The 25,514-nt window shown below is 42.2% G+C and overlaps 1 protein-coding gene across 5 annotated transcripts in view; it reads left to right on the top strand.

The window, feature by feature from the left end:
* Nucleotides 1–21,299, top strand: part of HIPK3 (homeodomain interacting protein kinase 3) — a 67,710-nt gene extending 46,411 nt beyond the window's left edge. For 3 of the 5 annotated variants that reach the window (XM_088175269.1, XM_088175270.1, XM_088175271.1), the window contains exons 4-16: nucleotides 1,824–1,943; nucleotides 3,680–3,766; nucleotides 4,632–4,816; nucleotides 5,592–5,751; nucleotides 6,151–6,274; nucleotides 8,537–8,658; nucleotides 8,821–8,948; nucleotides 9,054–9,215; nucleotides 10,673–10,966; nucleotides 13,422–13,562; nucleotides 14,968–15,203; nucleotides 15,482–15,609; nucleotides 17,251–21,299. In XM_088175269.1, the coding sequence (XP_088031395.1) occupies nucleotides 1,824–1,943; nucleotides 3,680–3,766; nucleotides 4,632–4,816; nucleotides 5,592–5,751; nucleotides 6,151–6,274; nucleotides 8,537–8,658; nucleotides 8,821–8,948; nucleotides 9,054–9,215; nucleotides 10,673–10,966; nucleotides 13,422–13,562; nucleotides 14,968–15,203; nucleotides 15,482–15,609; nucleotides 17,251–17,733 (2,370 nt within the window). In that variant the 3' untranslated portion in view covers nucleotides 17,734–21,299. Of the gene's footprint in view, nucleotides 1–1,823; nucleotides 1,944–3,679; nucleotides 3,767–4,631; nucleotides 4,817–5,591; nucleotides 5,752–6,150; nucleotides 6,275–8,536; nucleotides 8,659–8,820; nucleotides 8,949–9,053; nucleotides 9,216–10,672; nucleotides 10,967–13,421; nucleotides 13,563–14,967; nucleotides 15,204–15,481; nucleotides 15,610–16,903; nucleotides 17,227–17,250 lie in introns of those variants that run through there. The other 2 variants (XM_014884583.2, XM_088175272.1) reach the window with 2 other exon arrangements.
* Nucleotides 21,300–25,514: the final 4,215 nt, after the last annotated feature.

The following is a 25,514-nucleotide window of genomic DNA, read 5'->3' as shown; positions in this document are numbered from 1 at the left end:
AACTTTACTGATCCTCACTTTGGAGAAGTCATGGTGGGAGAGGGGCTGCAATCTCCTTTGCACCAGCAGGAATTGCCTGACTTTAACCAGCCTGGTGACTGCTCCAGCAGGTCTGCACAGCTTGCTTTGGAGAAATTGGATTCAGGGTTTTTCTCAGTATCCATGAGTGCAGCAGGAGTAGGAGATGGCTTCCAAGGGAGTTCCTGTCCTCCTGCTACATGGTGTGTGTCACTGAATAAAACAAACAGGCTTTGTGCTGCATTTCCCCCCTGTCTCCCTGGTGTGTGGCAACCAACACACTGGCCCTTGAAAGGGAGCTCTTAGTTCTTCAATTCATTTGTGGTTAGAAGCAGTAACAGCTGTGTTTCTCAATGGAAAACAGCCCTGTCTTCTGAGCTTTAATACTCATTAGAAACAGGCACAGGTGCTTAACTGCTGAATTTTTGAATTAATGCACTGGCTTTTCCCCTCTGCTTTTTAAGACTGTTTGTTTTCTGAGGACATTATAAATGATCTAGAAACATTTCTGGTCAGAGCAGGATTCTCCTTACTCCCCGAGGTGGGGGATTTTGGAGGATACTAAACACCAGAAGTTGGCAGCATTGTGTTTAATTCCTCCCCACTTGGGTCTGTCCCTTCTCAGCAGAAGCCTCACATGTTCCTTTTACTCTCTACTGCCCATCAGTTTGTCACCTCTCAGGTGCTCCCAGCTCTCAAGTCCTCTCTCTTTCATTGACTTTATCTTCTCATCTCTCAATTTCTGATTTGGTGTATTTAGCCACTCTCTCCTTTTGTGATTCTTCCCTTTCTTCTCCCTTATTCCCTGGCTGCTCCTCCTTTTCCAGGGGCTGGCTCAGCCCAGCAGCCCCTCTGTGGTGTGGGACCCTGCCCTTCAGAATTCAGCCCTGGCTGCTGGGATCTCTGCCCTCTCCATGCTGACCTGTAACAAGCTTGGTTTTCAATTACTGCCAATTGTTGTTCCAACTCCAAGGTGGTTTTTAATTTTGAAAGTAATACTGCCTCTAGGATAATTGTCCCCTTGTAGAGTGAGTTAACATTGCTCAGCAGTTAAAACACATCATGTTTCAACAGATTTCTGTTGAAGCCTTGAGACTTAATTTTTCTAGGCAATCCATCGATCACCAACTATGATAGGTAATGCAAAATGCATAGTAAATCATCTTCTCAAATAAATGCATCTTGATCATTTCAGAGCACAGTTTCTTTCAGGCATAAAGCCAGTCCATTCCCATCACAGTAGCAGATTTTCTTGGACAACAACACTATCTTTTGCTGCCTGGAGCTTGTACAGGCACTCCCTTTCCACATGGAATGTTTCCTTGAAATGCAGGTGTGTCAGATGTGTAAAAGACTGGGAGCAGCAAATGGGAAGGATTTTTATCAAGTTACATAATGAGAACATGCAAAAAAAACCCCCATTGAAGTTCTGTAAGCAAACCAAGCACTCCTACTGATTTTCCTGTTTAGAATTAAAAAAATACATTTAGGATTTGAGTGGGTTGAGGAGGTAATGACAGCCCCTCTCCTCAGCTCCTTGTTCCTGTGACCCAGCCTAAAAAGCTTGCTTATATAGGTCACTTGAGAAATTTGTTTATATGTGGCTTTCTCTAGAGAGAAAGTGCTCAGGGTTAGGTTTCTCCCTTCTGTAAGATGTAGCTGTTGAGCTGTGATGCTCTGAGCATGGTTCATTCTGTCATTTTGTCATTTTTTAAAATGAAATTACAAGTCTTTAACTGTGTGGGGATCATGTTTTGAAAAACAAGAGGTCAGTTATTTTCCCTGTTCTGTTTTTTTTTCCTCAGATTCGTTACATTTCACAGACTCAAGGTTTGCCAGGAGAGCAGTTGTTAAGCATGGGAACGAAAACTGCAAGATTTTTCTGTAGAGAAACGGATGCACCATATTCTAGTTGGAGATTAAAGGTAAACAGAAGAATGTAGTAGAAAACAGCACAATATTTTGTGAGCAGGGAAGCCAAGATGCACTACAGGCCCATTATCTCCCTGGAGCATCTCCTGTGGTTTTCAGCAGCTCCTGCTCTTTATCCCTTCCATTTTTTCTGTTCCCCAAGGTGCAGCTGCCAGGCTGTGCTGTGGCCACTTCATGGCTGCCAGGTGGGGAATTTAAATTAAGCCTTCTATCTCCAGAGGCACTAAATGAGTGGGTTTGTTTTGTTTTGCTCTCTTTCCTGCTCAGTTACTGCTTTTCACTTCATGTAAGGAATTTGTCTCTGAGGCCCATACTGCTCTGTCAACATTTGCCCAGAATTTGCTGCAGAATCAGAAGTTCTTAGGAGAAAAAGGAGATTAAGAAATAACATGGCTGTGTACAGCTCATTTCTTTTAGATCTCCTGCTAAAACAGCCTTTGTAGGCTGAAAGCTGCCATGCAGTGAGTGCAGACAAAGTTAAAACAAAATGTAATTTTATGTTCCACACACCTTGCTTCCCTCTAAGCAGCATTATTGCACTCTGGCCATAAGCAGAGCTTTGGCTTCCTATGCAAATAATTTACTTTTTGAAAAATTGTATTGCTTCATGGCCCAACCTCCCTGGGTGTAGCAAGGAAGCAGTCAGGGCTGACAGGAGATGTCTGCAGCACCAAAAGCTGCCCAGCTCCCAGCCCCAGTTGTGTAAGTGCCCCCAGCAAGTCAGAAAATCCCCTGGGCCAGGGCTGCACTGGGTTTATGTAAGATTTCTGCCATCACACCAGCCTGGCTAATCCCACACTCTGCTTTCTCAAGCACTTGCTCTTTAGGTGACACTTCACATCTTGGGTGACACTTCACATCTTGGGTGACACTTCACATCTGGCTTCTCTGTGTCAGAGTGGGTTCTTGGTGCAAGCAGCCCTCCCCAGTCCCAGGAGCTCTTTGTTACCTTGCAGAGTTAGGAGTTAGGAGTTCTGATCTGGACCACTGCTCATTACTTGCAGTTTTTGTCAAAGTTCATTTTGGAAACTTTTCTGTCACCTGTATGTTAAAAGCTTTTTCCCTGAAGTCCCACCCTGCCTCTTGCAGCACCAGCCAATGGTGCAGTCTGTGCTGAGGAAAGAAAATTGTAACAGAAGGTACTATAGCAACTCATAAACCATTCATTCTCTAGGACGATTTGGTTTTGTACTTAAGTATTTAAAATGTTTACACCACTTGTTGTGTATGTGGAGAGTAAAAGTATAAAAATAAAAAAGAGAAAACAAGGAAGTTGAATGGAGACTGCCTGGGTTTTGGTTTATTTCTTTTACAGGGATGTGATGTTGCTGCTGTTTAGGGTTTAAGGTCTGAGTTTGAGAAAATTGGTAAAATAATAATAGAACAATAACAATAATAGAAAAGCTGTGATATATAAAAATTTAAGAGTTTCATTAAACTGGTCTATGCTAGGCTTTCAGCACTTCCTGTGTGATTCATAAACTACCTGTTGTAATCCAGTACTATGGTTTGTCAGATGTTAAATATTGTCGTTATTGTCTTTTGATTTAGAGAATGAAAGTAGCCAGTAAAGCAGCATACAAATATATAACTGATATACTAATTATTTGGGAAAAAACCAGTGGTTTCTAGGTCAAGAAATACATAAAGTTACTTTGTAGTTATAGGTGACCTTTATTGACAGATTCTAAATTCAGCTTTTCTTTTCTTTTTTTTTTTTTTTTTTGAGACATTGGAAGAACACGAGGCAGAAACAGGTATGAAGTCTAAAGAGGCCAGAAAGTATATTTTCAACAGTTTGGATGATATAGTGCATGTGAGTATTAAAGCCTCCTTCCTCTGCAAAAGGGATGTGTGGGGATAACTGGTGATTTTAAAACATTTTACTGGTTTTGAAAGAAATGCCTTTTAGAATGTTATTTATTGTGTCTCAGTCATATTCATTCTCCTCTGCTGCTCTGGGGAAAATGTCTGGCTGTGTCAGCCCTTTGAGCTTTTAGTAAAATCTTCCTTTTTCATTGCTTGTGTTAAACAGTGGAACTTGTCCTTGTGGTGGGGGAACCCTTGAATTTAGTGTAAAATGTATACTTCTACCTTATCTGCCTCTGTGGCAAAGAATAAACAAAGAATGCCTGTGGAACCTGCTCTGTTTGTTGTATGATTTCCAATATAATTCTGTTATCTTAACAGTATAATTCTAAGTGTTGTTTTTAACATTTTGTTTTTAAAAACATAACTGTTTCTTCACTTTTCTTTAGCTTTATACCTCTTTAGTCAATAAGAAAAGGCAATTTTTTGTTGTCTTTCATATCCTGGAAAAAGGATCAAATCTTATTGCAAGGTTGACATTAATGTATGCTGGAAATTGTTTTTTGAAGATCAACTCTGTAGTCTGAGTTAGACCATAGAAAGATCTTTATTCCAAATCTTACTTCTTAAATTCCAAGTTCCAGACTCAATAAAGCCTTCAGCAGTTTTTGACTGGGAGGTTGCAAGGGGGGAATAGTGTGTATGTCTAAAAATAGTCACCAATTCCAAGCCAGCTGTTTTGGGCTAAGACAAATCCACCATGCCCCATGGGATAAAAATGCTGAATATTAGTATTTTATAGCAGAAAACAATACCAGAAAGAGTTAAAGTAATATGCATATCTTCTATCTGACTGTTTTGTTCGATGCCAGGTGAACATGGTGATGGATTTGGAAGGAAGTGACCTGTTGGCAGAGAAGGCAGACAGGAGGGAATTTGTCAGTCTGTTGAAGAAAATGTTGCTTATCGATGCTGATTTAAGAATCACTCCAGCAGAGACCCTGAACCATTCTTTTGTTACCATGAAGCACCTCCTTGATTTTCCTCATAGCAACCAGTATGTAACATAGAAATCTCTGTTGTTGCAATTCATTGGTCTAAAAGTGTTGTTTCTTCTGCTGTCAGAGAGAAAAAAAATCTTTCATCATTTTTGCAGTGTCTTAGAAAATTCTTTCAAGTGCTTGCAGTACTAAATACATCTACTGGGTCAAGGAAACTGCTTGAATAACTGTGTTTTTCTCTAAAAGTAACAGTTAGAGCAATAGATTTCCAAGTTGTTTTTATGCATGATTGTTAAAATTCCAACACTGCAGAAACTTGGGCGTGAGTTTTGGAAATATGAGGGGCCCTAGTTCCTGTCAGTCATGGAGGGCTAGGGTAGGCATTTCCTCTTGAGGTTAACATCTCAGATGCTTCCTTTCATATATTGATTAATGTGGAATATACTTAAAGTTTTCTTGCAGCTCTGGAGTTGTGCATTTCACCGTGCATTTGCCAAAGTTGCAAGCATTTCAATGAAAGACCAAGCTTTCCTCATCTATTTCATTTCCTACCTCTCCTGTTTGTACCCAGCTGTTAGAAAATGGGGTTAGATGGAAGGAGAAGGAAACAGCAATATTCTTCTTGAATTTCAAATATGCACCACAGAGGCTTGATGTGACCATAGCAGCAGCAGTGTTTGTTTTTCTACCTGTGTGGATGATCCCATTCTGTGAAACTGGGAAATGTGGGGTTTGAACTAATTTTTTTTCCCCCCTTATTTTGGGGAATTGTTTCTTACCTTTAATGACATGAAATGGTGATTAAAGCAACTTCTTTTCTGGTTCTGATAGAGTGAAGTCCTGCTTTCACATCATGGATATTTGCAAATGCCGATCCAACCTGTATGACTTAAGCAATTGCAATAAAACATCACTTATGAGATCAGTTGCCTCAGGCAGTGCAGCCAACCTGACTGCAAGCTTTACCAAAATCGGTCCAGTAAGAAGTCAGGTAAAAACAATGGCTCCTGTTTTCTTTGGTTTGGTTTTGTTTTATTTTGTTTTAGCTGCAAGTTCAGTTAATATAGTTTTTCTAATTAATTTAATAATTGAAACAATTGCATCTGTTAAGTGGCAAAATCTTCTGTCTTGTACTCACATTTTTTCTTAATGTTTTCTTAAACAAATCATTTAGAATATGTTTCAAATTAAGTTACAAGCTGGGATTGCCAGTGCTGTATTCTGGTGCCCTCCAGTGGCCCAATGTGACGGCTTCCTGTGAAATGGATTTGAAATGTTCATTTTTATAAGTTGTTTTAATTATTTACTGTATGAAATGGTGGGACAAGCATGTGAGAGATGTAGATTCACCATGACAATAACATGGCCTGTGTTGAATCTGTTCCCATAGGCATTAACTGCATCTGCCCACTCAGTTCTGCACCAAGGGATTCCACTGCAGGCAGGAACTGCTCAGTTTGGTTGCAGTGATGTTTTCCAGCAAGCATTGATTATATGTCCTCCAGCTATTCAAGGTATATTTATTTGTAATTGTCACAGTTCCTAAAATATGAGTGTTAGTGCCTGTTAGCAATATTTGAGTTTTCTGTGATATGAACTTAAGGTTTATATTTAAACCAACCTTAATTATGTCATTTAAAATTAGCATGTGAGTCAGATGCAGATACTTTGCACCTTTCTGAAAGAAACAGCAAATCAGCACCTGCAGAAAATCATTTAAGCAATCCAGAGCCCATCTTCATATTCTACTCACACACATATAAATTTATGTGTTGGATAAAATAGGAGAAAAAAGTGTGAAAGGAGAAGGAATAAGGAGGGTGTTCTGAAATAAAATTTGAGAGGAAACAGGAAAGATGAAGGGAGTGTCAGTGTCTTATCCTAGTAATAGTCACTTATGGAAATGGGAAGGTAGTTTATATTGTTTGCTTATTAACTTAGCTTGATTACAGTCTTTATTCCAAAGATGTAGTTTATTTGTCTTGATGATGTTCAGCTTCATCTTGAGATCAGCTCTTGAAGTTAGGGAATTTACAGGGAGTAGGTTTTTTTAAGAATTACCTTAGTTTTTCCCTCTGCATTTTGAAGTTTCAGAAATCACAGGATAGATGCACTCTGAAATAAAACAAACCAAAAATATTCAACCTAAACTTTTAAACCCCAGGAAGTCTTAATCTTCTATAGATAAAGACAGATGCAGCAGACTTTATCAGTGATGTTATTTGTGGCAGCTGCATCTACCTTGGGTTCCAGAAACTCAAGAAACGTCTGAGTATTCACCAGACTTGTCATGTAAAGCTGCTTCACACAGATTTCCTTCTGAGCAGTTAATTATTTAAATTATGTATGTTCTTTACACAACTACATACTCCATAATTAAAAAAACCAGCCCTACTGTTTTCATTATTTCCAGATGAATAAAGTGATTTGTAGACAAGGAAATAGTACAGGCAGACACTTTATCTGTGATTTGTATACTGTATTCTTAATATGATGATAACTTTCCAAATTTAAATTCTGCTGCAGCTGAAGTGAAGGGGATATATTGTTTTCATCACATAGGTGATGAGTTGCTGGCACAGATGAAAAGGGGATATTAATGGTATCTGGCACTGCTTCAAAGTTTTCCCAGCTTGGCTGCTGTGTGGAATATCTGAGTGCTAAAACTCTACTTCTGTCAGAGCTGAGATGTTGCTCTTCTAGATGGCTGTGGGGAAAAATCAGTCAAGTGCATTTCAAAATGGAAAGCTTTGAAGTGCGTGGTTATAACTCAGTATTGTGTTATGACATGAGAGAATTACATCAGATGAATACTTTCTTTCATCCTTTTAAAAAAAACCCAACCAAAACACTTAGAAACTTTAGAGTAGTAATTCTTTAGTAGTTACCTGTGAACATGGATTGCTTAACCTTTGAGTAAAGCACGAGGCATGAAGTGCAGTTTAGAAGATGAGATCAGGGGTGTCTTTTCCTGGCCAGTATTTTCTTCAAGCATGGCTGTTCTGTTGCAGTGTCTGTTAAAAAAAATACCTCTTTCATTAGAGTTTGACATTATTTTGTAAAAAAATGTTATTGTAGTAAACATTGCAGCATTGCTATATGTGTGTTAGTTTCCTGTGACAATTATGAAATTTAGGGCGTGAGATGCATCATTTCTGGATTATGGTCTTATGAGCAGTCCTGTAGTTAGCATTATTTTGATGAAGAGAGGAATAGGATTATGGATTCTCCTGCAAATATTTGATGAGGTACACAGAAGATTTTGCATTGTTTCCCACCAAAGAGATGGTAGTGAAGAAGGGACATGATACTTGTGGCATTGCCAGCTGTGAAAGCTGAGAGGAATGTGTTTCAGCCTGCTGGAAATACAGAGCATGAGGTGTGCAGGAGTCCATTCTGAGAAGCTTTGAAATTCAGTTCTGCTTACTTCTGCCTGCTTCCTTTCAAATTCTTTTAATGTAGTTTGTGATAAAGAGTAAATGCTTAGCTCTGCAGAACTTTCTGCCAAAGTCATTCCTCTTTTTAGTAGTCTGTTTCCAACTAGTAGCTACTGGCAGTTCTTTCTGGAAACTGCAGCTCAAATATTTGTGCAGATAAGTTGTGGCACAAAAATCTTCTAGGTGTTAATTTGTTTGGCTTGAAAGTCTTAAATAATGGAATTAGATCATAAACACATTTTAAAAAACGGTGAAATGTTTTAAAATTGTGTTTGCTCAGAAAGTATATGCAAGACTGCTGTTTGCCTAGAGCTTGGCTATGTGTTTTTTCCCTGACAGGAATTCCTACAAACCACAGCAAACCCACCAGTTTCTCACTGAGGGTGGATAATGCAGTCCCACTGGTGACCCAAGCCCACGCAATTCAGCCACTACAGATTCGAGCAGGAATCCTTTCTCAGGTTGGCCTACTTTAAAGCAAAACTCTTACTCATTTAGTCAGTAAATGTTTTTAGATGCAGAGTTCTGTTGCAGCCCCTCTCCTGCTGTGTGCTGAGCTGCCAGCAGTGGGTGTTGTTATTTCAGTGAGCTGTCTGTGCCATTAAAGCTCCTGTGCTTCCCAGCAGGCGTGGTCCAACCAGACACAGCAGATCCTGGTTCCTGCATGGCAGCAGGTAGCACCAGTGGCAGCTCCAGCCACATCTCTGGCCTCTGATCCTGTGGCTGGCCCACAGAGGCTTGGAGACTGGGGGTGAGTGAGTCCACCTGCTTTTGTGCCACACCTCAGTGGCTGTGGTTTGACAAGGACTGGGGGTGCAGTGACCTGCAGTATAAACCTGCCTTTCCTTTTCCCCAGGAAGATGATTACCCAGGGCACCCACTACAGCTCAATGATACCACAGCCTCTTCTAACACATCAGATAACCTTGTCTGCCCCTCAGCCAATTAGTGTGGGCATTGCACACGTTGTCTGGCCTCAGCCTGCAGCTACCAAGAGGAACAAACTGTGCCAGAACAGGTCAGTAGAATGGTTCCAAGACAGAACATTCAAAAACAGTGTACCTGTCATTGCTGTTTTGTGGGCAAGGGAACGACTTGTAAAAGTGACATCTTTGTTGGACACAGTTCCTCTTAGTCTTTTGGAAGAACGTGTCCTTTCTTCTTAAGTTTTCAATGTTATTTTGGTAGTAGACTAGATGGAACAATACTTGCAATACTAATTAGTTTTAATTCTTTTTGATTAGTCTGTGCCTATCATGGTGGAATGTTGTCTTTACAGGGAAAGTATAAGAATATACTGAGGTAGCTCTAATGAGATATTCCTAAGTTTACATGAGGGAGGATATATCAGGTTTAGACAACAGAAAATAAAAGAGAGGCTTTATCACAGGATTGCTGTGTGCCTTGCAGTCATCTTCCACTGATAGCCAAAAATACTTCAGCTGCTTGCTGAAGAAAATATGCCCCAGTGCCATGCAAAGTAGTGGCAAAGGTGTGGGGTGCTCCATAAGGGGGACAGTATGGGATATGTGGGCAGTGTCAGCAGTCCTGTATTAAGCAAGGGCTTCATCTGGAGCCTACCAGCTTTTGTTTTCAAAGAGAACCTTTGCAGGAAATCTGGGTGGATTTTGTTTGCTGGTTTTTTACCCAAATGGGATTTTCATTTCTTTTTGCCTTTATAAGAAAGTGGGATTTTCAGTATACTGTATTCGATGTTGATGTCTTTGATGTTACATACTTGTTATCTTTCATCATGGTGGTGTTATAAATGAGAGACAAAAGTCTCGATATTCAGCAAAATTTAGATTGTTTTATTTGATATAGAAAGAGCAAGCAGGGCTGGGGAACGTGAGGGGTCACTGCCCACTCCACGCTCCATCGATCCTTGGTTTGCAGCCTCTTCTTATACTGTGGGTTCTCCTTGGAATCAATAATTTTTGGATTTTGTTGTCATAAGCAGTGGTGGTTGAATAAACATCCTTGTAGATAACCACCAGAGAAGTTCTGGAAGTCTGGTCCTTGAGATTGGCAGCATTGATCAGACAAAGGCAGGAAGGGCTTTTTGGGAAGTCTGATTTTGCAAGCTGGTAGCCGATACAACTTATTTGGAAAACATAAAATATTATAATGTAACATAATACAACATAATATAACATAACAAGGTGATTTTAAACAGAATTATTTTATCATATAATTTCCTTTATCTAGTGTCCATGCTTCACTTCACTCTGGTTTATACAAACCCCAATGCTTTTGTGATTAACACGAATCTTTTATCAATTATCATGGTGGTTTCATGGAAACCATCCATGCCAGGTATTTTTGCTTGTGTTTACTGTTCTGTGTTTTTCTAAATTGGTGGCTTAGCCTACCATTTTAGGCTTAGCCTACTTTGCCTGCTTTGGTTCTGTTGAAAACAGCAGAGTTTCCAGGTGTCTTGGCAGAGATTCACCAAACCACGTCCTTCCTTCGCAGGAGCGGCACGCTACAAAACACCAACATCCAAAACTCGGCCTTCATCTCTCCAAAAATCCTCAACCTGAAGGCTGTCAAGAGGCTGGGCTGCGTGGAAGGCCAGGCCAGGCTGAGCTCGGGGGGGCGGCCGGGCGGCTGCTGCGGGGCCGGGCTCGGGCTGGGCTCGGAGCCGTGCGTGCCCGCTGGCCCCCGGCAGGCGCTGCTGCTGGGCAGCTCCCCCAGCCCCGTCAGCGTCATCACCATCAGCAGCGACACCGACGACGACGACGTGGCAAGGACACACTCGCTGAGAGAGTGAGCACCTCTGCCTTCTTGGCTCGCTGTTAGTTAGGGGAATTAACCCCTGGAGCGGGGTAATGAGCAGTAACGTGGTCTTACTCGAGATAGGAAAGAGACGAGTTTATTGCAACACTACACTTAAATACACTCAGGACACGAATTTAAAACACAGCCAGGGTCAGGGCAAGACAACACCTTCTGTAAGATGTTTTCGTTATAAATGACAGAATTCTCATGGTACAGGTTTTGTAAATAATGGCAGGTGTGTTTTTGTTTGTTCCTGGGAAAACCTCGGCTCCCAGGCTAGCTGCTGGGAAAGCCCGTGTTCACACAAAACTTTTTTATGGGTTTCTACAAGTCACGTCTCTTTACTTAAAAGAAAAAAGAGAAGCGTTTGTGATCCTATGCTGGGCCCTTGCAAGGGAGAACAAACACAGCTTAAGAGACTTGAGCACACTCTGAGCACCCAAGAAATTTGTGTATTTGTTGGTCTTCCTCACAAGAGGCTGCAGAATACTGATTTTAATACAATAGTAAAATCTACTGCAGCTAATACAATAATAAAAACGACTATAAAACCAAAACCTCTTAACCAAAATATCTTACCATACCTACAATGAAATCTATATAAAACCTTTGAGCAGCCTGAGAAAACTCAGACTGCTCCTTTCCCTGGCTGTCCAGCATGCCACAAAATACAGCTGGCTTTGGTGCCTAAAGGGGCTGCCTGGAGCAGAGGCTAGGCAGAGCTAAAGGAATAAAGTAGGATGTAGCTGTTGGAGCTGGGAGCCACAATGAGCCTGGATCAGATGTTCCATCAAGAACAGCTTTTCCTGGTGTCTCAGGCAGATTTCAGCCACAAGGTATGAGGATGCAAGCAATGCCTGGAGTCCAGGCTATCAGCTCTTATTGTGATTTCTGCTCTGTTTGCAAAGTACCTTCTTAGCCAGCTGGGAAGAGCCATAGAGGAAGTTCCACAGAATCTTTATTTCTTCCATGAAGTGGTCCAGGGCAGCAAATCCAATGGGTAGGGTCCGAAGGGGGCTTTTATAGGGTTAGGGTCTTGGAAAAGGACCAATGGAATAAGGGATTGTGAGACTAACCAGTTATTAGGGTTTTAAGGTTAAAAGGAACCAATTATCTAAGGGATTGCAGCAGAATTGCAGAGAGATAAGGCAAGGGTTTGCAGAGAGGTAAAAATATTTCTGGGTATTAATCATTCCAAGTGAACAACTTCTTATCTAAGGAATTATTCTCCAAGGGGCCCTCTCTCGAGGGTCTGCTTTTTCCCCACGAGGGTCTCTGTTCCCTCCACAACAGGGATTTATTAAAAGGCCTTCAAAGGATTCACCTTGGGCAGTGCAAGAGCCTGGATGTGGCTACACCCAAGATAGATGACTAGTCACAAGTTTTTACACTTTTATAAGTTTTGATCCTTTTCCATACTGGGATTAATTGTCCAATTCCAGCTCCAGGTTCTGCAGTCCCATCCTCCCAGATTCTCTCCTCAATTCTCTGCTGTTTGCACTTTTTGGGGCTGAAGCTGCAGCGTTGTCCTTGGTTCTGGGGCTGGAGAAGGATTGTTTTGTCTAAGTACACTGTGAAGAGAACTTGCTAACACTTTATATGGAGTTCAGAGTGCCACGTTCTAATGCAATCTGAAAAATATGAAAGCTAAAACTTGAGGCATCGTTTCAGCAGAGCTAATGAATCTGACTTAAAGAAGGACAAATGTTGTGCTCCTAATCAAATTTCAGCAGGAAGTTAACTCTGTAGCACCCTGTTATTGAAAGGGAACAACACCACCAAAAATCTGCCTCATTAATTGTTTCTGTTATGCCCTTTCAAACTACAGGGATTTTAGGTTTTTTTTCATAATGTAATGCCCCATTTGTTTGTTGAAGAACAATATTCTTGCTGTGTATACTCAATGCTACCATTTTAGCAGTAGCATCCAGTCGATACTATTGCACACCTATGGGTAGAAAATATCTCTAACAGTGTGAAAAGGTGAACCTTTAGGTGCAAAAGCAGGAGCTAGGTATTGTCCCCCAGTGGAGTTTTCTTACACAGAGCCATCACAGAAGCATGCAAAGCTTAAAAGTTTAATGTTTGTTGGACTTCACCCTTACTTGTAATAATTCTGAACTGGAAGAACTTGTATTTTAAATCTAAGCTTTGTTGAAGGTTTCAAGGCTCTGAACTGCTGTAGTTAAACATTTTAATCTACTTGTTTTAGTATTGATTCAGTAAAATAATTATCCATTTAGTGGGTTTCAAAAAATGCTTGTCTAGTGTAGAATTTTAAAAGAACACCGGTTTAAAACCTGGTTTGGATGTAAAAGAAGCAAGGAATTGGATGTTAATTTACATTTAAGGGGCCTTGTCTAATAATGGACTCCTTTTATCCCACAATTGCCCCTGAATGAGTGGTGTTTGGTGTGTTTGCTGAGTGTGTTTTTGTGTGCAGGTGTAAGGGGAGCCTGGAGTGTGAAGCCTGCCAGAACACCCTGAACATCGACCGTGTGTGCTCGCTGAGCAGCCCTGACAGCACACTCAGCACCAGCTCCTCGGAGCAGTCCAGCCCCTCTCCCTGCAAGAGATCCAACAGGTGACAGCTCTGCCTCCTTTCAGCAAAAAGAAACGTCTTAGTATGCAGCAGGCCCAGCTCACACTAAAAAATGCACAAGTTTTGTTATGTTGCCAGCTGGTGAGGGTAAATGATCTGTTTAAAAATTAATTTACTGGCCTACAGTTGCACAGCACAAACTGGTCTGTTCTCGTTCCTAACAGATCTGTCTTGCTGCATTGAGAATTCTGAATGAATGGTGTTCACACAGAAAATATAAACATGCTGTATGCAACTTCCTTTGGAATAAAAATCGTCTAGAATTGCAAGATTAAAATAAGCCAAAGTAGTATGTGACATATTTGGTCACCACATATATTTTAATTTTTGCAGCCTCTGGTTTTCCCATTGTGTGTCTTGTAATCTTTAATGATATTGATGCCTTTTTCCTTCTGTCTTTCTTTCTAAAAGTAAGGCTGACTTAGGTGAACACTGTTCATGTTTTTATCTTCACTGCCTCATGTCTAGCTTGAGCCTTCAGCAGTTTCATTGTGCAAAGTGAATTCTTTTTAAGTTCCTAACAAACAAAGTTTATTTAAAATAATTAAAGATTCTATCAGAGCATGTATTGACAAGGAGGTGGAACTCCAAGTCTGCATCAGGCAGTCTTACTGGTTGGGAGTTAACATTGTCAGTCCTTTGATATTCTTTAATAACAAAACATTCAAAAATTCAGATAAGTTTTTACAAATACCTGCTTGATTTTATGGTATTTTGGAAGGAACTGACCTGTAGTTTAATTCCCCTTGGTAATTCTACTTTTATCAATAGCAGAGGAGTGTGTTGGATTCTGGTTTCAGTAGCATTGTACTTATACGAAGTCATATAATTAGCAACTCGAATCAAAAGTTGTTAATACAGAAGTACAATTAATTGCTCAGTAGTTGTCACATTATCACTATTTGTTACTTGAAAAAAAATACTCCAAATTACCTGATTCTGTTGGTTAAATCATCAGACTTCTGTGCTGGCCCTCATAGTGCCAAAGTGCTTTTCACAAGAAGTTAATTTTCAGAAGTGGTTTTATTTGTGTTGTCCTATTTCAGACAACAAGCAATAAGGACACGTTACATGAGCTGTAAAATCACTAAAGGACTTGATCATATGTTTAGGCATTAGTGAATTCACTGCTGTTTCTCGTGTGTTTTAAGTTGTTTAACCACGTATTCCATCAGTTTTTAATATAAAGAAATTCTCTCTTTTCTCTGAGCCTTGCAATTTGTGGGCAGGGTGAGTTTGAATGGATGTGCTTGTCTATTTACAATGCATCATTTCTATCCACCTTTGAGTAATTTCACTTCTATACATTTAATGTGTTAATTTCAGAAAATGTACCTCTATCATGAAAATCTCTTTGCTTCATTGCAATACTTTTATTTCTTGTCAGTATGTCAGATGATGAACAGGAAAGTGGATGTGATACAGTGGATGGTTCCCCAAGCTCAGACTCCTCAGGACACGACAGCCCCTTTGTGGAAAATGGCTTTGTAGACAATAACAATAAAAATAAGGAAGCGAGAGCCTCAGTTAACCCTGAAACCAAATCAACTGTTTGCACAGTAGTGGTACCACCCATGAGACTTGAAAACAGGTTACATCTTGAGGAACAGATGGTGAATACAGGTAAGTTAGTTCAGGTGTTTTTCTATGCCAGTAAATAAGAATAGAAGTTTCAATATTTATTCGATAAATTTATTCAATAAATATGAAGATTTTGACCTATTCATACAACTGCTAATCTGCAGTAACCACTTCTAAACAGTGCTAGGGTTTGACTTGAACTGGTGTATTGTATTGTTATTTCTCCCTGCATGCTTAAGCAAATGAAACCTTGTTTAACTTTTGCCAGAAGAGAATAATGACAACAAAAGCATAAACGTTGTTTATTTCTATTTTGGAAGATGCTACGTGCCAGCCACTGAGAAAGGGTCGGTCTGTGCTGGGAAGAATAAACCAGTCTTCTGTGGCAGGAAACCGTCAGCAGAAACTGGCATCAGCATTCCATCAGCAGCATGGCAACTTCAGTCAGGTAAGTGCTCTCACATCTGACCAGCTCCAGGCGTGGAGCTGGACAAGTTGAGTTCCAAGCTGCTCAGTTTGAGCATTCAGTTCACAGTTTCAGTTGCTGTTTGTGGCAGCTGCAGATTTTCAGTAGCTTGATTAAAGAAATGTTCAAATCTTGAAAAACAGATTTCAACTTACTGGGCAAGTCATAAGTGTCTTTCATTTTGGGTCATTTTCTTAAAACAGCTGACTCTATTTAAAAAAAAAAAACAAACAGAAAAGCCACGCTGGGAAAATTGTCAATGGTTGCACAGTATCAAAGCACGAGACAAAAAGAAAAATATGTTAGCATCTATTTTTCCTGCATCAAATGCTAAAATACTCATGATGTGCAGTTAAAATCTGCAGCTGTATCTCAGTGTTGTTCTGTCAGTAGTGTGCACGAAAATCTTTTAGCCTGAGTATCCAGAGGTGAGATAGAGCTCAGCAAACCCAACTATTTCTTACCTTTGCTGCCAGGTGATGGACGGGACATGACACTGTGATTGTAGTTCCATCCAATGTTAGAAGATACCTAAAGCTAATTAAAAAGTTACTTTTATCATTGCCCAACAACACAGTAAATGTGTCTGCTGTGGCTGAGAACTGAAGTTGACACATGACATCAAGCTTAAGCCCCTTTTAATTAATTATCTTGGGGCTGTAGCTGCATTGAGCTTTTGGTTAGACAGCTGGAGGTACATTAATGTGAGAGCAGTACCTGTTTGTGTAAGTCTTGCAGAGAAACTGTGAATATTGTAAGTTAAATGCTAAATGAAAGCATGCTATATGTAGATAAGAGGATTTAGCAATAATGACTTGAATAGTTTAGATTGAAAGAAACATTTGGGTGGGTGACACAGTCTCCCCTTCTGCATGATTATGCAAAAGGATTGGTTTAATTAATTCTAAGCAAACCTTAATATGATCAGCATGGTATTAATTTTTAATCTCTTCAATGTCTGCAGCTCCTCAGCCTCTTGGCAGAAAGCGTAGAACGTTATTTTCATTACAAAATTTTATGCTGATCCTTCCTTCTTTGGTAGATGCCCTATGTAGTTTGAAGTCTGCATCATTTAATGGGAGTAATTGATTTTTAGTCTTTTCTCTTTGTAACTGTTAATGATTGCCACATCTTCCTGTGATCATAGACCTAGACTTCTGTTTGCCTAGTTGTCTCAGATATTTTCAATCCGTTTATTATTTTTTCTGCTCTCCTCTAAAATTTCTCTCCTATTTGTCCTCTTTGTGCCTCATTATGGTGCCCAAACTGAATGCAGCACTTCCAATTGATGCCAAGCCAGTGCTGAGTAGAGTGGAATAAGCACCTTGCTCATGTGATACATGGTATTTCTGTTAAAACAGCCCAGCATGGCATTTTATCCTTCTTTTTTTTCCCTTTGCAAGAGCATTAAAGTAACTTGTGTTCTGTTTTCCATCTCTTATTGTCTGTGCCGCTACCTACATAGCTAACACATCTTTTTTGTTCTGTTGAAGCATTTAATAATCCCTGTCTCTATACTCCTCCCGATTTTAAGTTGACTAGTTTTAGTGCATTTTCCTCCATTTTTCCCTCTCTCTTTGCCCCGGGAATCTCTAAGCCCTCGTTTCTGTGTTGCCCAACCAGGTCCAGCACTTTGGCTCGGGGCCGCAGGAGTGGAACGGGAACTTGGCACCACGGAAGCAGCAGCAGCAGCAGCAGCAGCAGCAGCAGCAGCAGCAGCCTTTCCTGGCAGCCACGGTGGCCAGCCATGCATTCTCCCTGGCCCAGGGCAGCCCCAGCCACCTGCCAGGAGGGAGCTCCCACCTGGGTGCCCAGCCCACCATCCTCCCGTACGCGTCGCCCGCGCCCGTCGCGCACCTGCTGGCCTCGCCCTGCGCCTCCAGACCTCTGCTCCAGCACCCTGCACACTGCTACAGCCTGGCTCACCCTGGCATGGTGCACCAGGTGCCAGTGGGCATCAACCCCCGCCTGCTGCCTTCCCCCACCGTGCACCAGACTCAGTACAAGCCCCTCTTCCCGCCCCACTCGTACATCGCGGCGTCGCCCGCCGCCTACGCCGGCTTTCCGCTGAGCCCCACCAAACTCAGCCAGTACCCCTTCATGTGAGAACTCAGTGCCCCGGGGCAGCTCGGTCACACAGAAGTTTTGGTTCAAGAAGAAACATGGTATTTATTATGTATTAGCCATGGCACAACAGGAAAATTATTTTTTTGAATCATGTAGACTTGGGTGCAATTTAAACAACTCTGAGCTTTAAGAAAAACTCACTTTTAATGTGTTTTGCACATTTGGTATAACTTGTCTTTGGTCATGTTATCTTCTTATATAGTAACTTTAGACAGGTGACTTATGGGAGCAGAAATCTGGTTTTGCTCCTGCTATTTTTTATAAAATTGCCTTCTAACTAGTGCAAGACACGTCTACATTTGGGAAGCCATTCAGTGTACAGAACTAGAGCAACAGATGCACATGTGTCAGCAGTACAGTGTAGAAGTAACTTGTTTGTGTTGCGTACCTTTGGTGTTTAAATGTTGAGTCACTTATCTAAAAGTTGAGCTGTTGTTCTTCACATTGCATGTGTCTTTTGCATGGGCAAAGAAAAGGCCTAAACATTGCTCTTAAATGTTGTTGTCCTAATAATCTCAGCTGCATTGTAAACTGTTCCCACACATAGTGCCTTAAATATTTGAGGTTGTTAATGTTATTACTTATATATAAATGTTGAGGACTGCAGCACTTAAAAATTCAGATCTGCTGATTTTTTGATAGCGTAATGCTCATTTTGGGTTTTGTGTGGTATTATTTTAGTATTGGGTGTATTTTCCTGATTGAGAAGGCAGCATGTTTTGCTGTAGCTGAATTTTGCTGTCTTCCCTCCCCCAGAATGATCTAGCTTCAAGACAGAACTTTAGTAGTGCTTAAGGAAAGTTGATTCAGTAGCTATTGAGTAGTGACACACAAGACAGTATTTCATACTGGTAAATGGAACTGCAATACGACCTAAGTAGTTTATTTTAAAAGTGTTTGTCTAATTGGATATAATAAAATGTTTAGAGGTGAGGTAGGCATGACTGACTGGCTAATGAAAGGAGAAGCCAAGTGCTCGTTGATCCATGATGTGGTTTCATCTTAGCTTGAGCAAACCATGCAGTATTTAATAACTAGTAGCAGAATATTTACTGTTGAAGCTTGAAAAAGATGTGAGTTCTTTGTGTGCAATCTTTCATTTATGCATGGGAGAGATTTTAGTCTTTTTACATGAGTAGTATTTGTTTTAGCCTGTTGTGGGTGTTTGCTTATTTAATACATTCCGTCAGGGACGTAAATTACATGCTTTTTGCATAATTTTTTTTTTTTTCTTCTTCTCCTTAGGAAGTGTGTCTTTCCGTTTTTTGTTTTGTTCAAATGAAGTTGCTTTTGCAGCACCAAAGACTTAATCATCCATTTCCTATAAAAGGTAGCTACTTTTTCATAGACCTCAAGTATACTGTAGTGTAGAGATGGGATTTATGGAAGGTATTAAGCTGAGGCTGTGTTTTAGCTTATGGGCAAGTAATAAATTGTATCATTTATCTTGAATGTATCATAGATAAGCTGCTATATAATGATTGCCACTTCAGATAGCTGTGAAATTAGGTGATTAACTAGTTCTTTCTTAGCCTTCTAATTTCTGTACAAGTCTAATTACATGAAATAGAAGCTGGGTTTTGGGTTTGGTTTATTTTATTTTATTTTTTAATTTCTATTTTGTTTTCATGTTTGAAGTGTCGTAACTACTATACTGTAAATGATGGAAGATGATTGCATATGTTTTTTTGGGGTGTGTTATTTGCATCAGTATTTTATCTCCATTAACTTTGAGCTCATCACTGCATATAAGTGGATGTATTAATGTAACTTAATTTTTTTATGTTTTCATATTGGCATTGTGTAGACACTTAAGAAGCTGCATCTTGCAGGCTTGACTTAACTTTTTTTAAAGCAAAATCTGGAATACAATCCTTGCAATGTTGACTGGAATAAGAGTGCAAAGCATTTGAGTTTAACTCTGTCAATAAGCTAATAACTGGTAATCTTTTTCTTTACTCCACTAACACAAGCAGTGTTTTATTTAATGAATGTCTGAATGAAATAAATGTGCCTACACTTGATTTATTTTTTAAGTAATAACTAAAATACAACAGTATTAGATCATAAAAAAAAAAATACCAGCAGTACATTTTTAATCACACTGAAAATTAAGAAACCTAACTTTTCCCAAAAGTTTCGATGTTTTTAGTAATCAACTCTATGCATTTTGTACAAGTGTGTGTGTATATAAAGTATACATTAGCAACTAGGAGTATCCTGATGAATTTGAAATCCTACCAACACGTATGTAAAGCCTGAACATAGGGAGTCAAATTGGATGTCCACCTTTCCCACTTGGAGCTCGTGCTGTGTGGTCCAGCAGTTTTCTGTTCACTCCCTTTTTTTGGTGCTCACTCCATTGCAGGCAATGGACACACCAAGAACCACCAATGCAAACAGAGCACATCGATTTTTGTATCGTGGTAACAACAACAACAACGACAACAAATACTGTTTTGTTTTGTTTTGTTTTGTTTTGTTTTTTCCTGGGGCCACGGGGATCATCATGGGTCTGATGTATTTTCTGTGCTTTCTTTCTACTGTGCTTGAGGTTTGGAGCTGATGTGCTTGTTAAATTGACACGGTTCTCTGTGTATCACCACAGTGTCCTGCCCCGTGCAGGAAAAGGTTGCTGTAAATGTGCCCCAAATTAGATCTGCTGCTCTTTCTATGTATTGTAATCTTAGAAATGTCTGCATTTCAAAGAATGAAATATTTGGGATCCTGCCACTGCTTAAATTGAGCACACCAGGTGACTCTTCCCCCTCCTCCTGTGATGTACTCTGAGAGAATGGACTCTTGTCACTGCAAGTGTCTGGGGCCCATCTGCAGAAAAAAAAGCTGTCAGGGTGAGGGCTTTTTCTGTGAAAAAAGCCATCCCCTGAGAAGCATTTTCACACCATACCGTTTCAATGCCTTTTTTAAATAAAACACTGCATGACTACAGAATTGCATATCTGCATTTTACTTTAATTTGCAAGGTTTTATATGAATTTCTTGTGTTCGGTTTTTAACTTCAGGGTGTTTTATTGGTCAAATATGCTACTGTATTAACTTCTTGTTTTGTTTTAATTTTTAAATTTTCTGTTTTTACTGCTAATTAACGTGGTTTGTGTTAAGTAAAAGTTAAATCACACTGCAAGCTGTAGGAAGACTTGTTCTAGAAACACCCAGTGATAGAGACTTGATTAATGAGGTTGAACTGTTACTGTTTAACAATTTGTAGACTTGTGGCTTTTTTTTTCTTTTTTTTTTTTTTTTTTTTTGCTTTGGATTTCTCTGCTACACTAGTTCGCCATGTAGCAATTGCACTGTGCAATATTACAATATGAGGACTGGGAAAATTTTTTATGGATGTAATGTCTCTTACAGTTTGCGATAGTATTTCTTTCTAGTTCTCAGTGATTTAAATGTGACCAAGCCTTCTGTACTTTGTCACAAAAAGCGGGTTTTCCAGGTGACTATTTTGGTGAGTGTCAAAATAAGAATTTATGGTGTATTACTGTCAAGATTCACTTTGAATTAAAATATATATTGCAGCAGATGAGTTTTGGTGGCTTTTATTTTTTGCTGTGTTACATGAAGGCAAAGATGATGCAAATTCACTGGGAGGGCTCTAAAATTCTGACTTCTGAAAGCTTCTTTCCAAAATTTTAAATTTTATTAGCTTTCAAGGCTTGCTGCAGAGGGTCTTGAGAAGCCATCTTTAGTGCAGCCACACCTCGAAGGCTCTTTGTTGTGGATGTCCCACTTGTACAACCCTAGAGGAAGGTGATCTGGCCCAGATACCAGACACCAAACCTCGGTGAGGTTTGTGCCAAGCCGGTGGCAGCTGCTGCTGGGCCAGCAGGAAGCTGCTCCTGCAGCCACAGATGGCCCCAGTGATGGTCAGTGGCTCCAGATGGCCACCTGGTATGGACCAGGCATCCGTGGAAGGCACAGTTGGCAGTGCTCTTGTCAGCCAAATGTGCTCACTGTGCCCTGGGGTCGCAGTGCTGGCTGGAGCCTGGTGGCTGGGGGCACACACGGGCTTGTGGGGAGGATGCTTTCTGTGCCCAGCACTGCATTTGAGGGTCAGTCAGAAATGAAATGTGAAAGACTGAAAGGACAGTGCAGTATGGTTTTGATACCAAAATATTTGAGAGTTGACAGAAAGCTTTAAATTGCTAAATACAAGGTGCTGCTGATGTGGATCTGTCACAGCTCCCTCTCTTCAGTGCAATTGGTCACAGTGTCTGTAAAGCTTTTCCTGCAGCTCCGTGCCTCAGGTGATGTGTAAACACCTCTGTCCAGATTCTGCAGACACCAGATTATTGCTTTGAAAGCTGCTTCCTTTCCCTTCTTTACAGCTAGCCTCGTGTATTGTTGGCTTTTAAATGCATATTGGTACCTGGATCCCACTTGTCCCATAGCAAATAGGGCCACTGGCTTGTGCATTTCACACTCACTTCTGACAACACCTAACAAAAAAGGAAAGGCAGCCTGAGCCTTTCAAAGTGAATACTCTGCCTGCGAAGTCCTTTCTGTTCTTGCTTTCTGTGGTGTCCAACTGTCCTCTAAGTTCTTTCCCATCCTGTGGAAGGAGTGGACTAGGACAGGCAGTTATGTGTAAGTCACCTTCCCCTTTAACTGTCTTCAGGATGACAAACACTGGTTTAAAAGTTGCTTTTTTCCCTGTCACTAAACGCAAAGGACAGGTTTGTACTGCAGTTAAGATGGCAAATTCATTCAAGGAAAAGCTTCCCGAGTCAATGGGGCTGTCACATGCCACAGATCTGCAGCAGGACTGAGGGGTTCAGAATGACACTGTGTTGTGTCAGTGAATCAGCCTGGGTTTTCAGCTGCAGAGATGATCAGTCTGAGGGGCAAAGAGAGAAGCTGCTGCTTGGCACAGCTCACAAAGCAGTCCTGGTGATGGTGGTGGAGTCACATTCATCACTGCAGCTCATGCACACTGTGAGTCCAGCTCCTGTAGTGGACTGAGGCAGCACAAATCCAAGTTTTGGGAGGGCTGTGAGCAGTGCTGCTCCCCACTCGAGAGCTGTGACTTCCCTGCTGATGTTCAGCAGGTGGTGTCTGGAGCAGTGCAGAGCTCTGGGAGCACCAGGGAGAGGCTGCAGCCCCTCCTGCCTCTCCCACACTGTGCCTGTCCTGCTGTGCAGGAAGGCTTATTAAGTCATGGGTAAGGTTTGACGGTGATTAATGTTAATTATGTCTTCCTGCCTTTCACCTGTAGGAAGGAAGTTGTATTTTCTGTCTCAGGAGAGGTGGGTTTGTGCTCTAAGCGGGTTCAGATAATTCTACCTGCCCTTGTCCTGGGGAAAACGCTGAATATTCTTTGTTAGAATCATAAAGATTTATACTGAGAAGCTGAAATACACATTACAGAATGGATTCTTCTCCTTTGACCCTGAAATGGCAGGTTAGGAGCACCTACACCTGGTTGGCAGAGATGCCTGGAGGCTGCACTCCATTCTGTGGTTGTATTTGGGGAGTGAGATGTCCATCAGAATGAAAAATGCCAACTGTTCTGTTGCAAAGAGATGCCATGGCCTGCCACCAGCTTGACAGAGAAGTCACAGGTGGCCACAGTCACTTCTCATCCGTGGATGAGATCTTTATTTTACGGGTTCCCTCATAAAAAGAAGCAGGACTCGGAATGCTTGTAGTAGGTCTAGTGCAAGCAAGGCAATTTTGGATCTGGACAAAAGAAACCCAACCCAAACAGGATTAGGAAAGTTAAGTTTAGGAAGTAGCTAACTACCATTGCTTGGTAAATCCCCAGCGATTTTTCACTAGCTGTAAAAGATCCATTCCTCATTCTGGAAAATAACCCATTTTTAAAATTCTTCCAAATAACAACTCTATCTGCTACTTATATTTTATACATAATACACGCACACGCACACTGTAATGGAAAATGAAGAGAACATCACAATACTTAAGAACTAGACTGAAAAAAGTGCTGTCAAAATTAGCTTGTTGATGGCTCTATTACAAAGCCGAGTTAGGACAAAATCTAGAAAAATACGAAAATGATGAAACGATGTTTGTGCAGGGCTCCCTGGCGGTGCCAGCAGAGGGCCCTGCACTAAACGTGCTGGCCCTGGATTAAGGCGAGTGATGAGCAAGCTCCATTTCACTATAATAATCATAAACTGCCATCTTTGCTCTGGGTAATCTCTAGCAGTCATCAAGGGGAAGCTAATTAGTGATTTGGGGGAAAAGTAAAACGGCGGAAATGAGGCAGCATTATCGTGTTGGTGACACCGGGAGTGTGCTGAAGCAGCCAGATAAATGTGTAATTATGGGTTGTCAGGGCTTTGGGTGCTGCCAGCTGGGTACCAGGGTGTCAAGCTGTGGCTGGCCCATGCCGAGGCTTGCTCGCCCTCAAACCTGACTTCTAAGAATTTCTCAGCACGACAACTTCCAGCAGAGCCGAATTGCTGGGAAGCTGGGAGAGCTTTCCTGCAGGTAAACAACGCTGCAGCCTTTCAGGATCAGCTCTGGGGGTCCTGGAGCGTGGTGTGCCCCAAAAACACCTTTGCACTGCTCCCCCTCCCACCGTCACCTCCTGCCGCCCGCAGGTATGGTCTGGAACGGAAAGAATTCGTGCATGCAGTTCAGGAAAGAGGCGATACCAGAATAAAGAATTCACGGTGCCTCTGCTGCGAGTAGGACTTGGAGAAAACACTAAACCCAGTGCTGGGTGTGACTGAGGCAGCAGCCGGGGCTCACCCTCTGTGTCCATGTAACACATTTCATGCGCTCCGTGTTGATCTCCCGGTGTACCTTAGAGCAAAACAGAGAGGAACCTCTGCCTTGGAGCTTCCCTTTGAGTCTGGATGTCTGAGCCCCATCCCAGCCAGGGAGGGAGTGATGGAGCGAGGACCAGAGAAGACCTCTGCTCTGGTGGCTGAGGACGCAGCTGCCAGTTTGGTCACCTCCTGCGGTACACTCGAGCTTCTTTATTCTCAGAGCTGCTTCTGCGCTTGCAGAAATGCTGCCAGTGGTGATCGGCGCTGTGGCAGGGCTTGGGCTGCTTTGCCAAGAGGAGCTGCTGGCTGGGGCTTGGGATAACGAGGGACATCTTTGGAGATGTCCCGGCCGGGCGACTCCCAGGTCGGCACATCAGCGGACAGTGAAGGGTTCCCACCCTCAGTGAGCAGAGAGGGACTTTTAGCCTCTCCAGGTTTTTAGCGAGCGGGCTCCGTTTACACCCAAAGGTAGTGCCGGGCACAATCGCTCCAAAATCACATCAGGGAGGTGACAGATCCCCGAGAGCCGCTGCGGGGCCGCTGTGCCCCCGCTGTGCCCCGGCGGGCGGGGACCGAGCCCGCGGCCGCTCCGCGCTGCTGCCCCGGCCCCGGTAGAGCGCGGGGGGCGGCGGAGAGGTCCCAGTGGCACCGGAGGGGTCCCCGTGGTACCGGAGCGGTCCCCGTGGTGGCGGAGGGGTCCCCGTGGTGGCGGAGGGGTCCCCGCCGCCCCGGCAGCGCCGCCCCCGCTCCCGCCTCCCCGCGCTCGGAGGGCGGGGAGCGGGGCCGGCGCTGGCGGCGCCGAGAGCCCTTTGTGAAGAGCGGGTGAAGCTCCGTTCCGAGGCGCCGCCGAGCATCCCCGGCCCCGCGTCCCGCGGCGTGCGGGCAGAGGCGCGGGCGGCATGCGGGGCCCCCGCTCCGCCCCCTCCGCCGCCGCCCGCCTGCGGAGCCGCCGCTCCAGAGCCCGGCCGGCCATGGGCAGCGCTGCCCGCTGAGCGCGGG

This window comes from Sturnus vulgaris, chromosome 18 (genome assembly GCF_052056855.1).
Source record: "Sturnus vulgaris isolate bStuVul1 chromosome 18, bStuVul1.hap1, whole genome shotgun sequence".
In the NCBI taxonomy this organism is placed as follows: domain Eukaryota; kingdom Metazoa; phylum Chordata; class Aves; order Passeriformes; family Sturnidae; genus Sturnus; species Sturnus vulgaris.
Note: the sequence above shows the minus strand (reverse complement) of the source record. Positions and strands in the feature narration are given on the sequence as shown.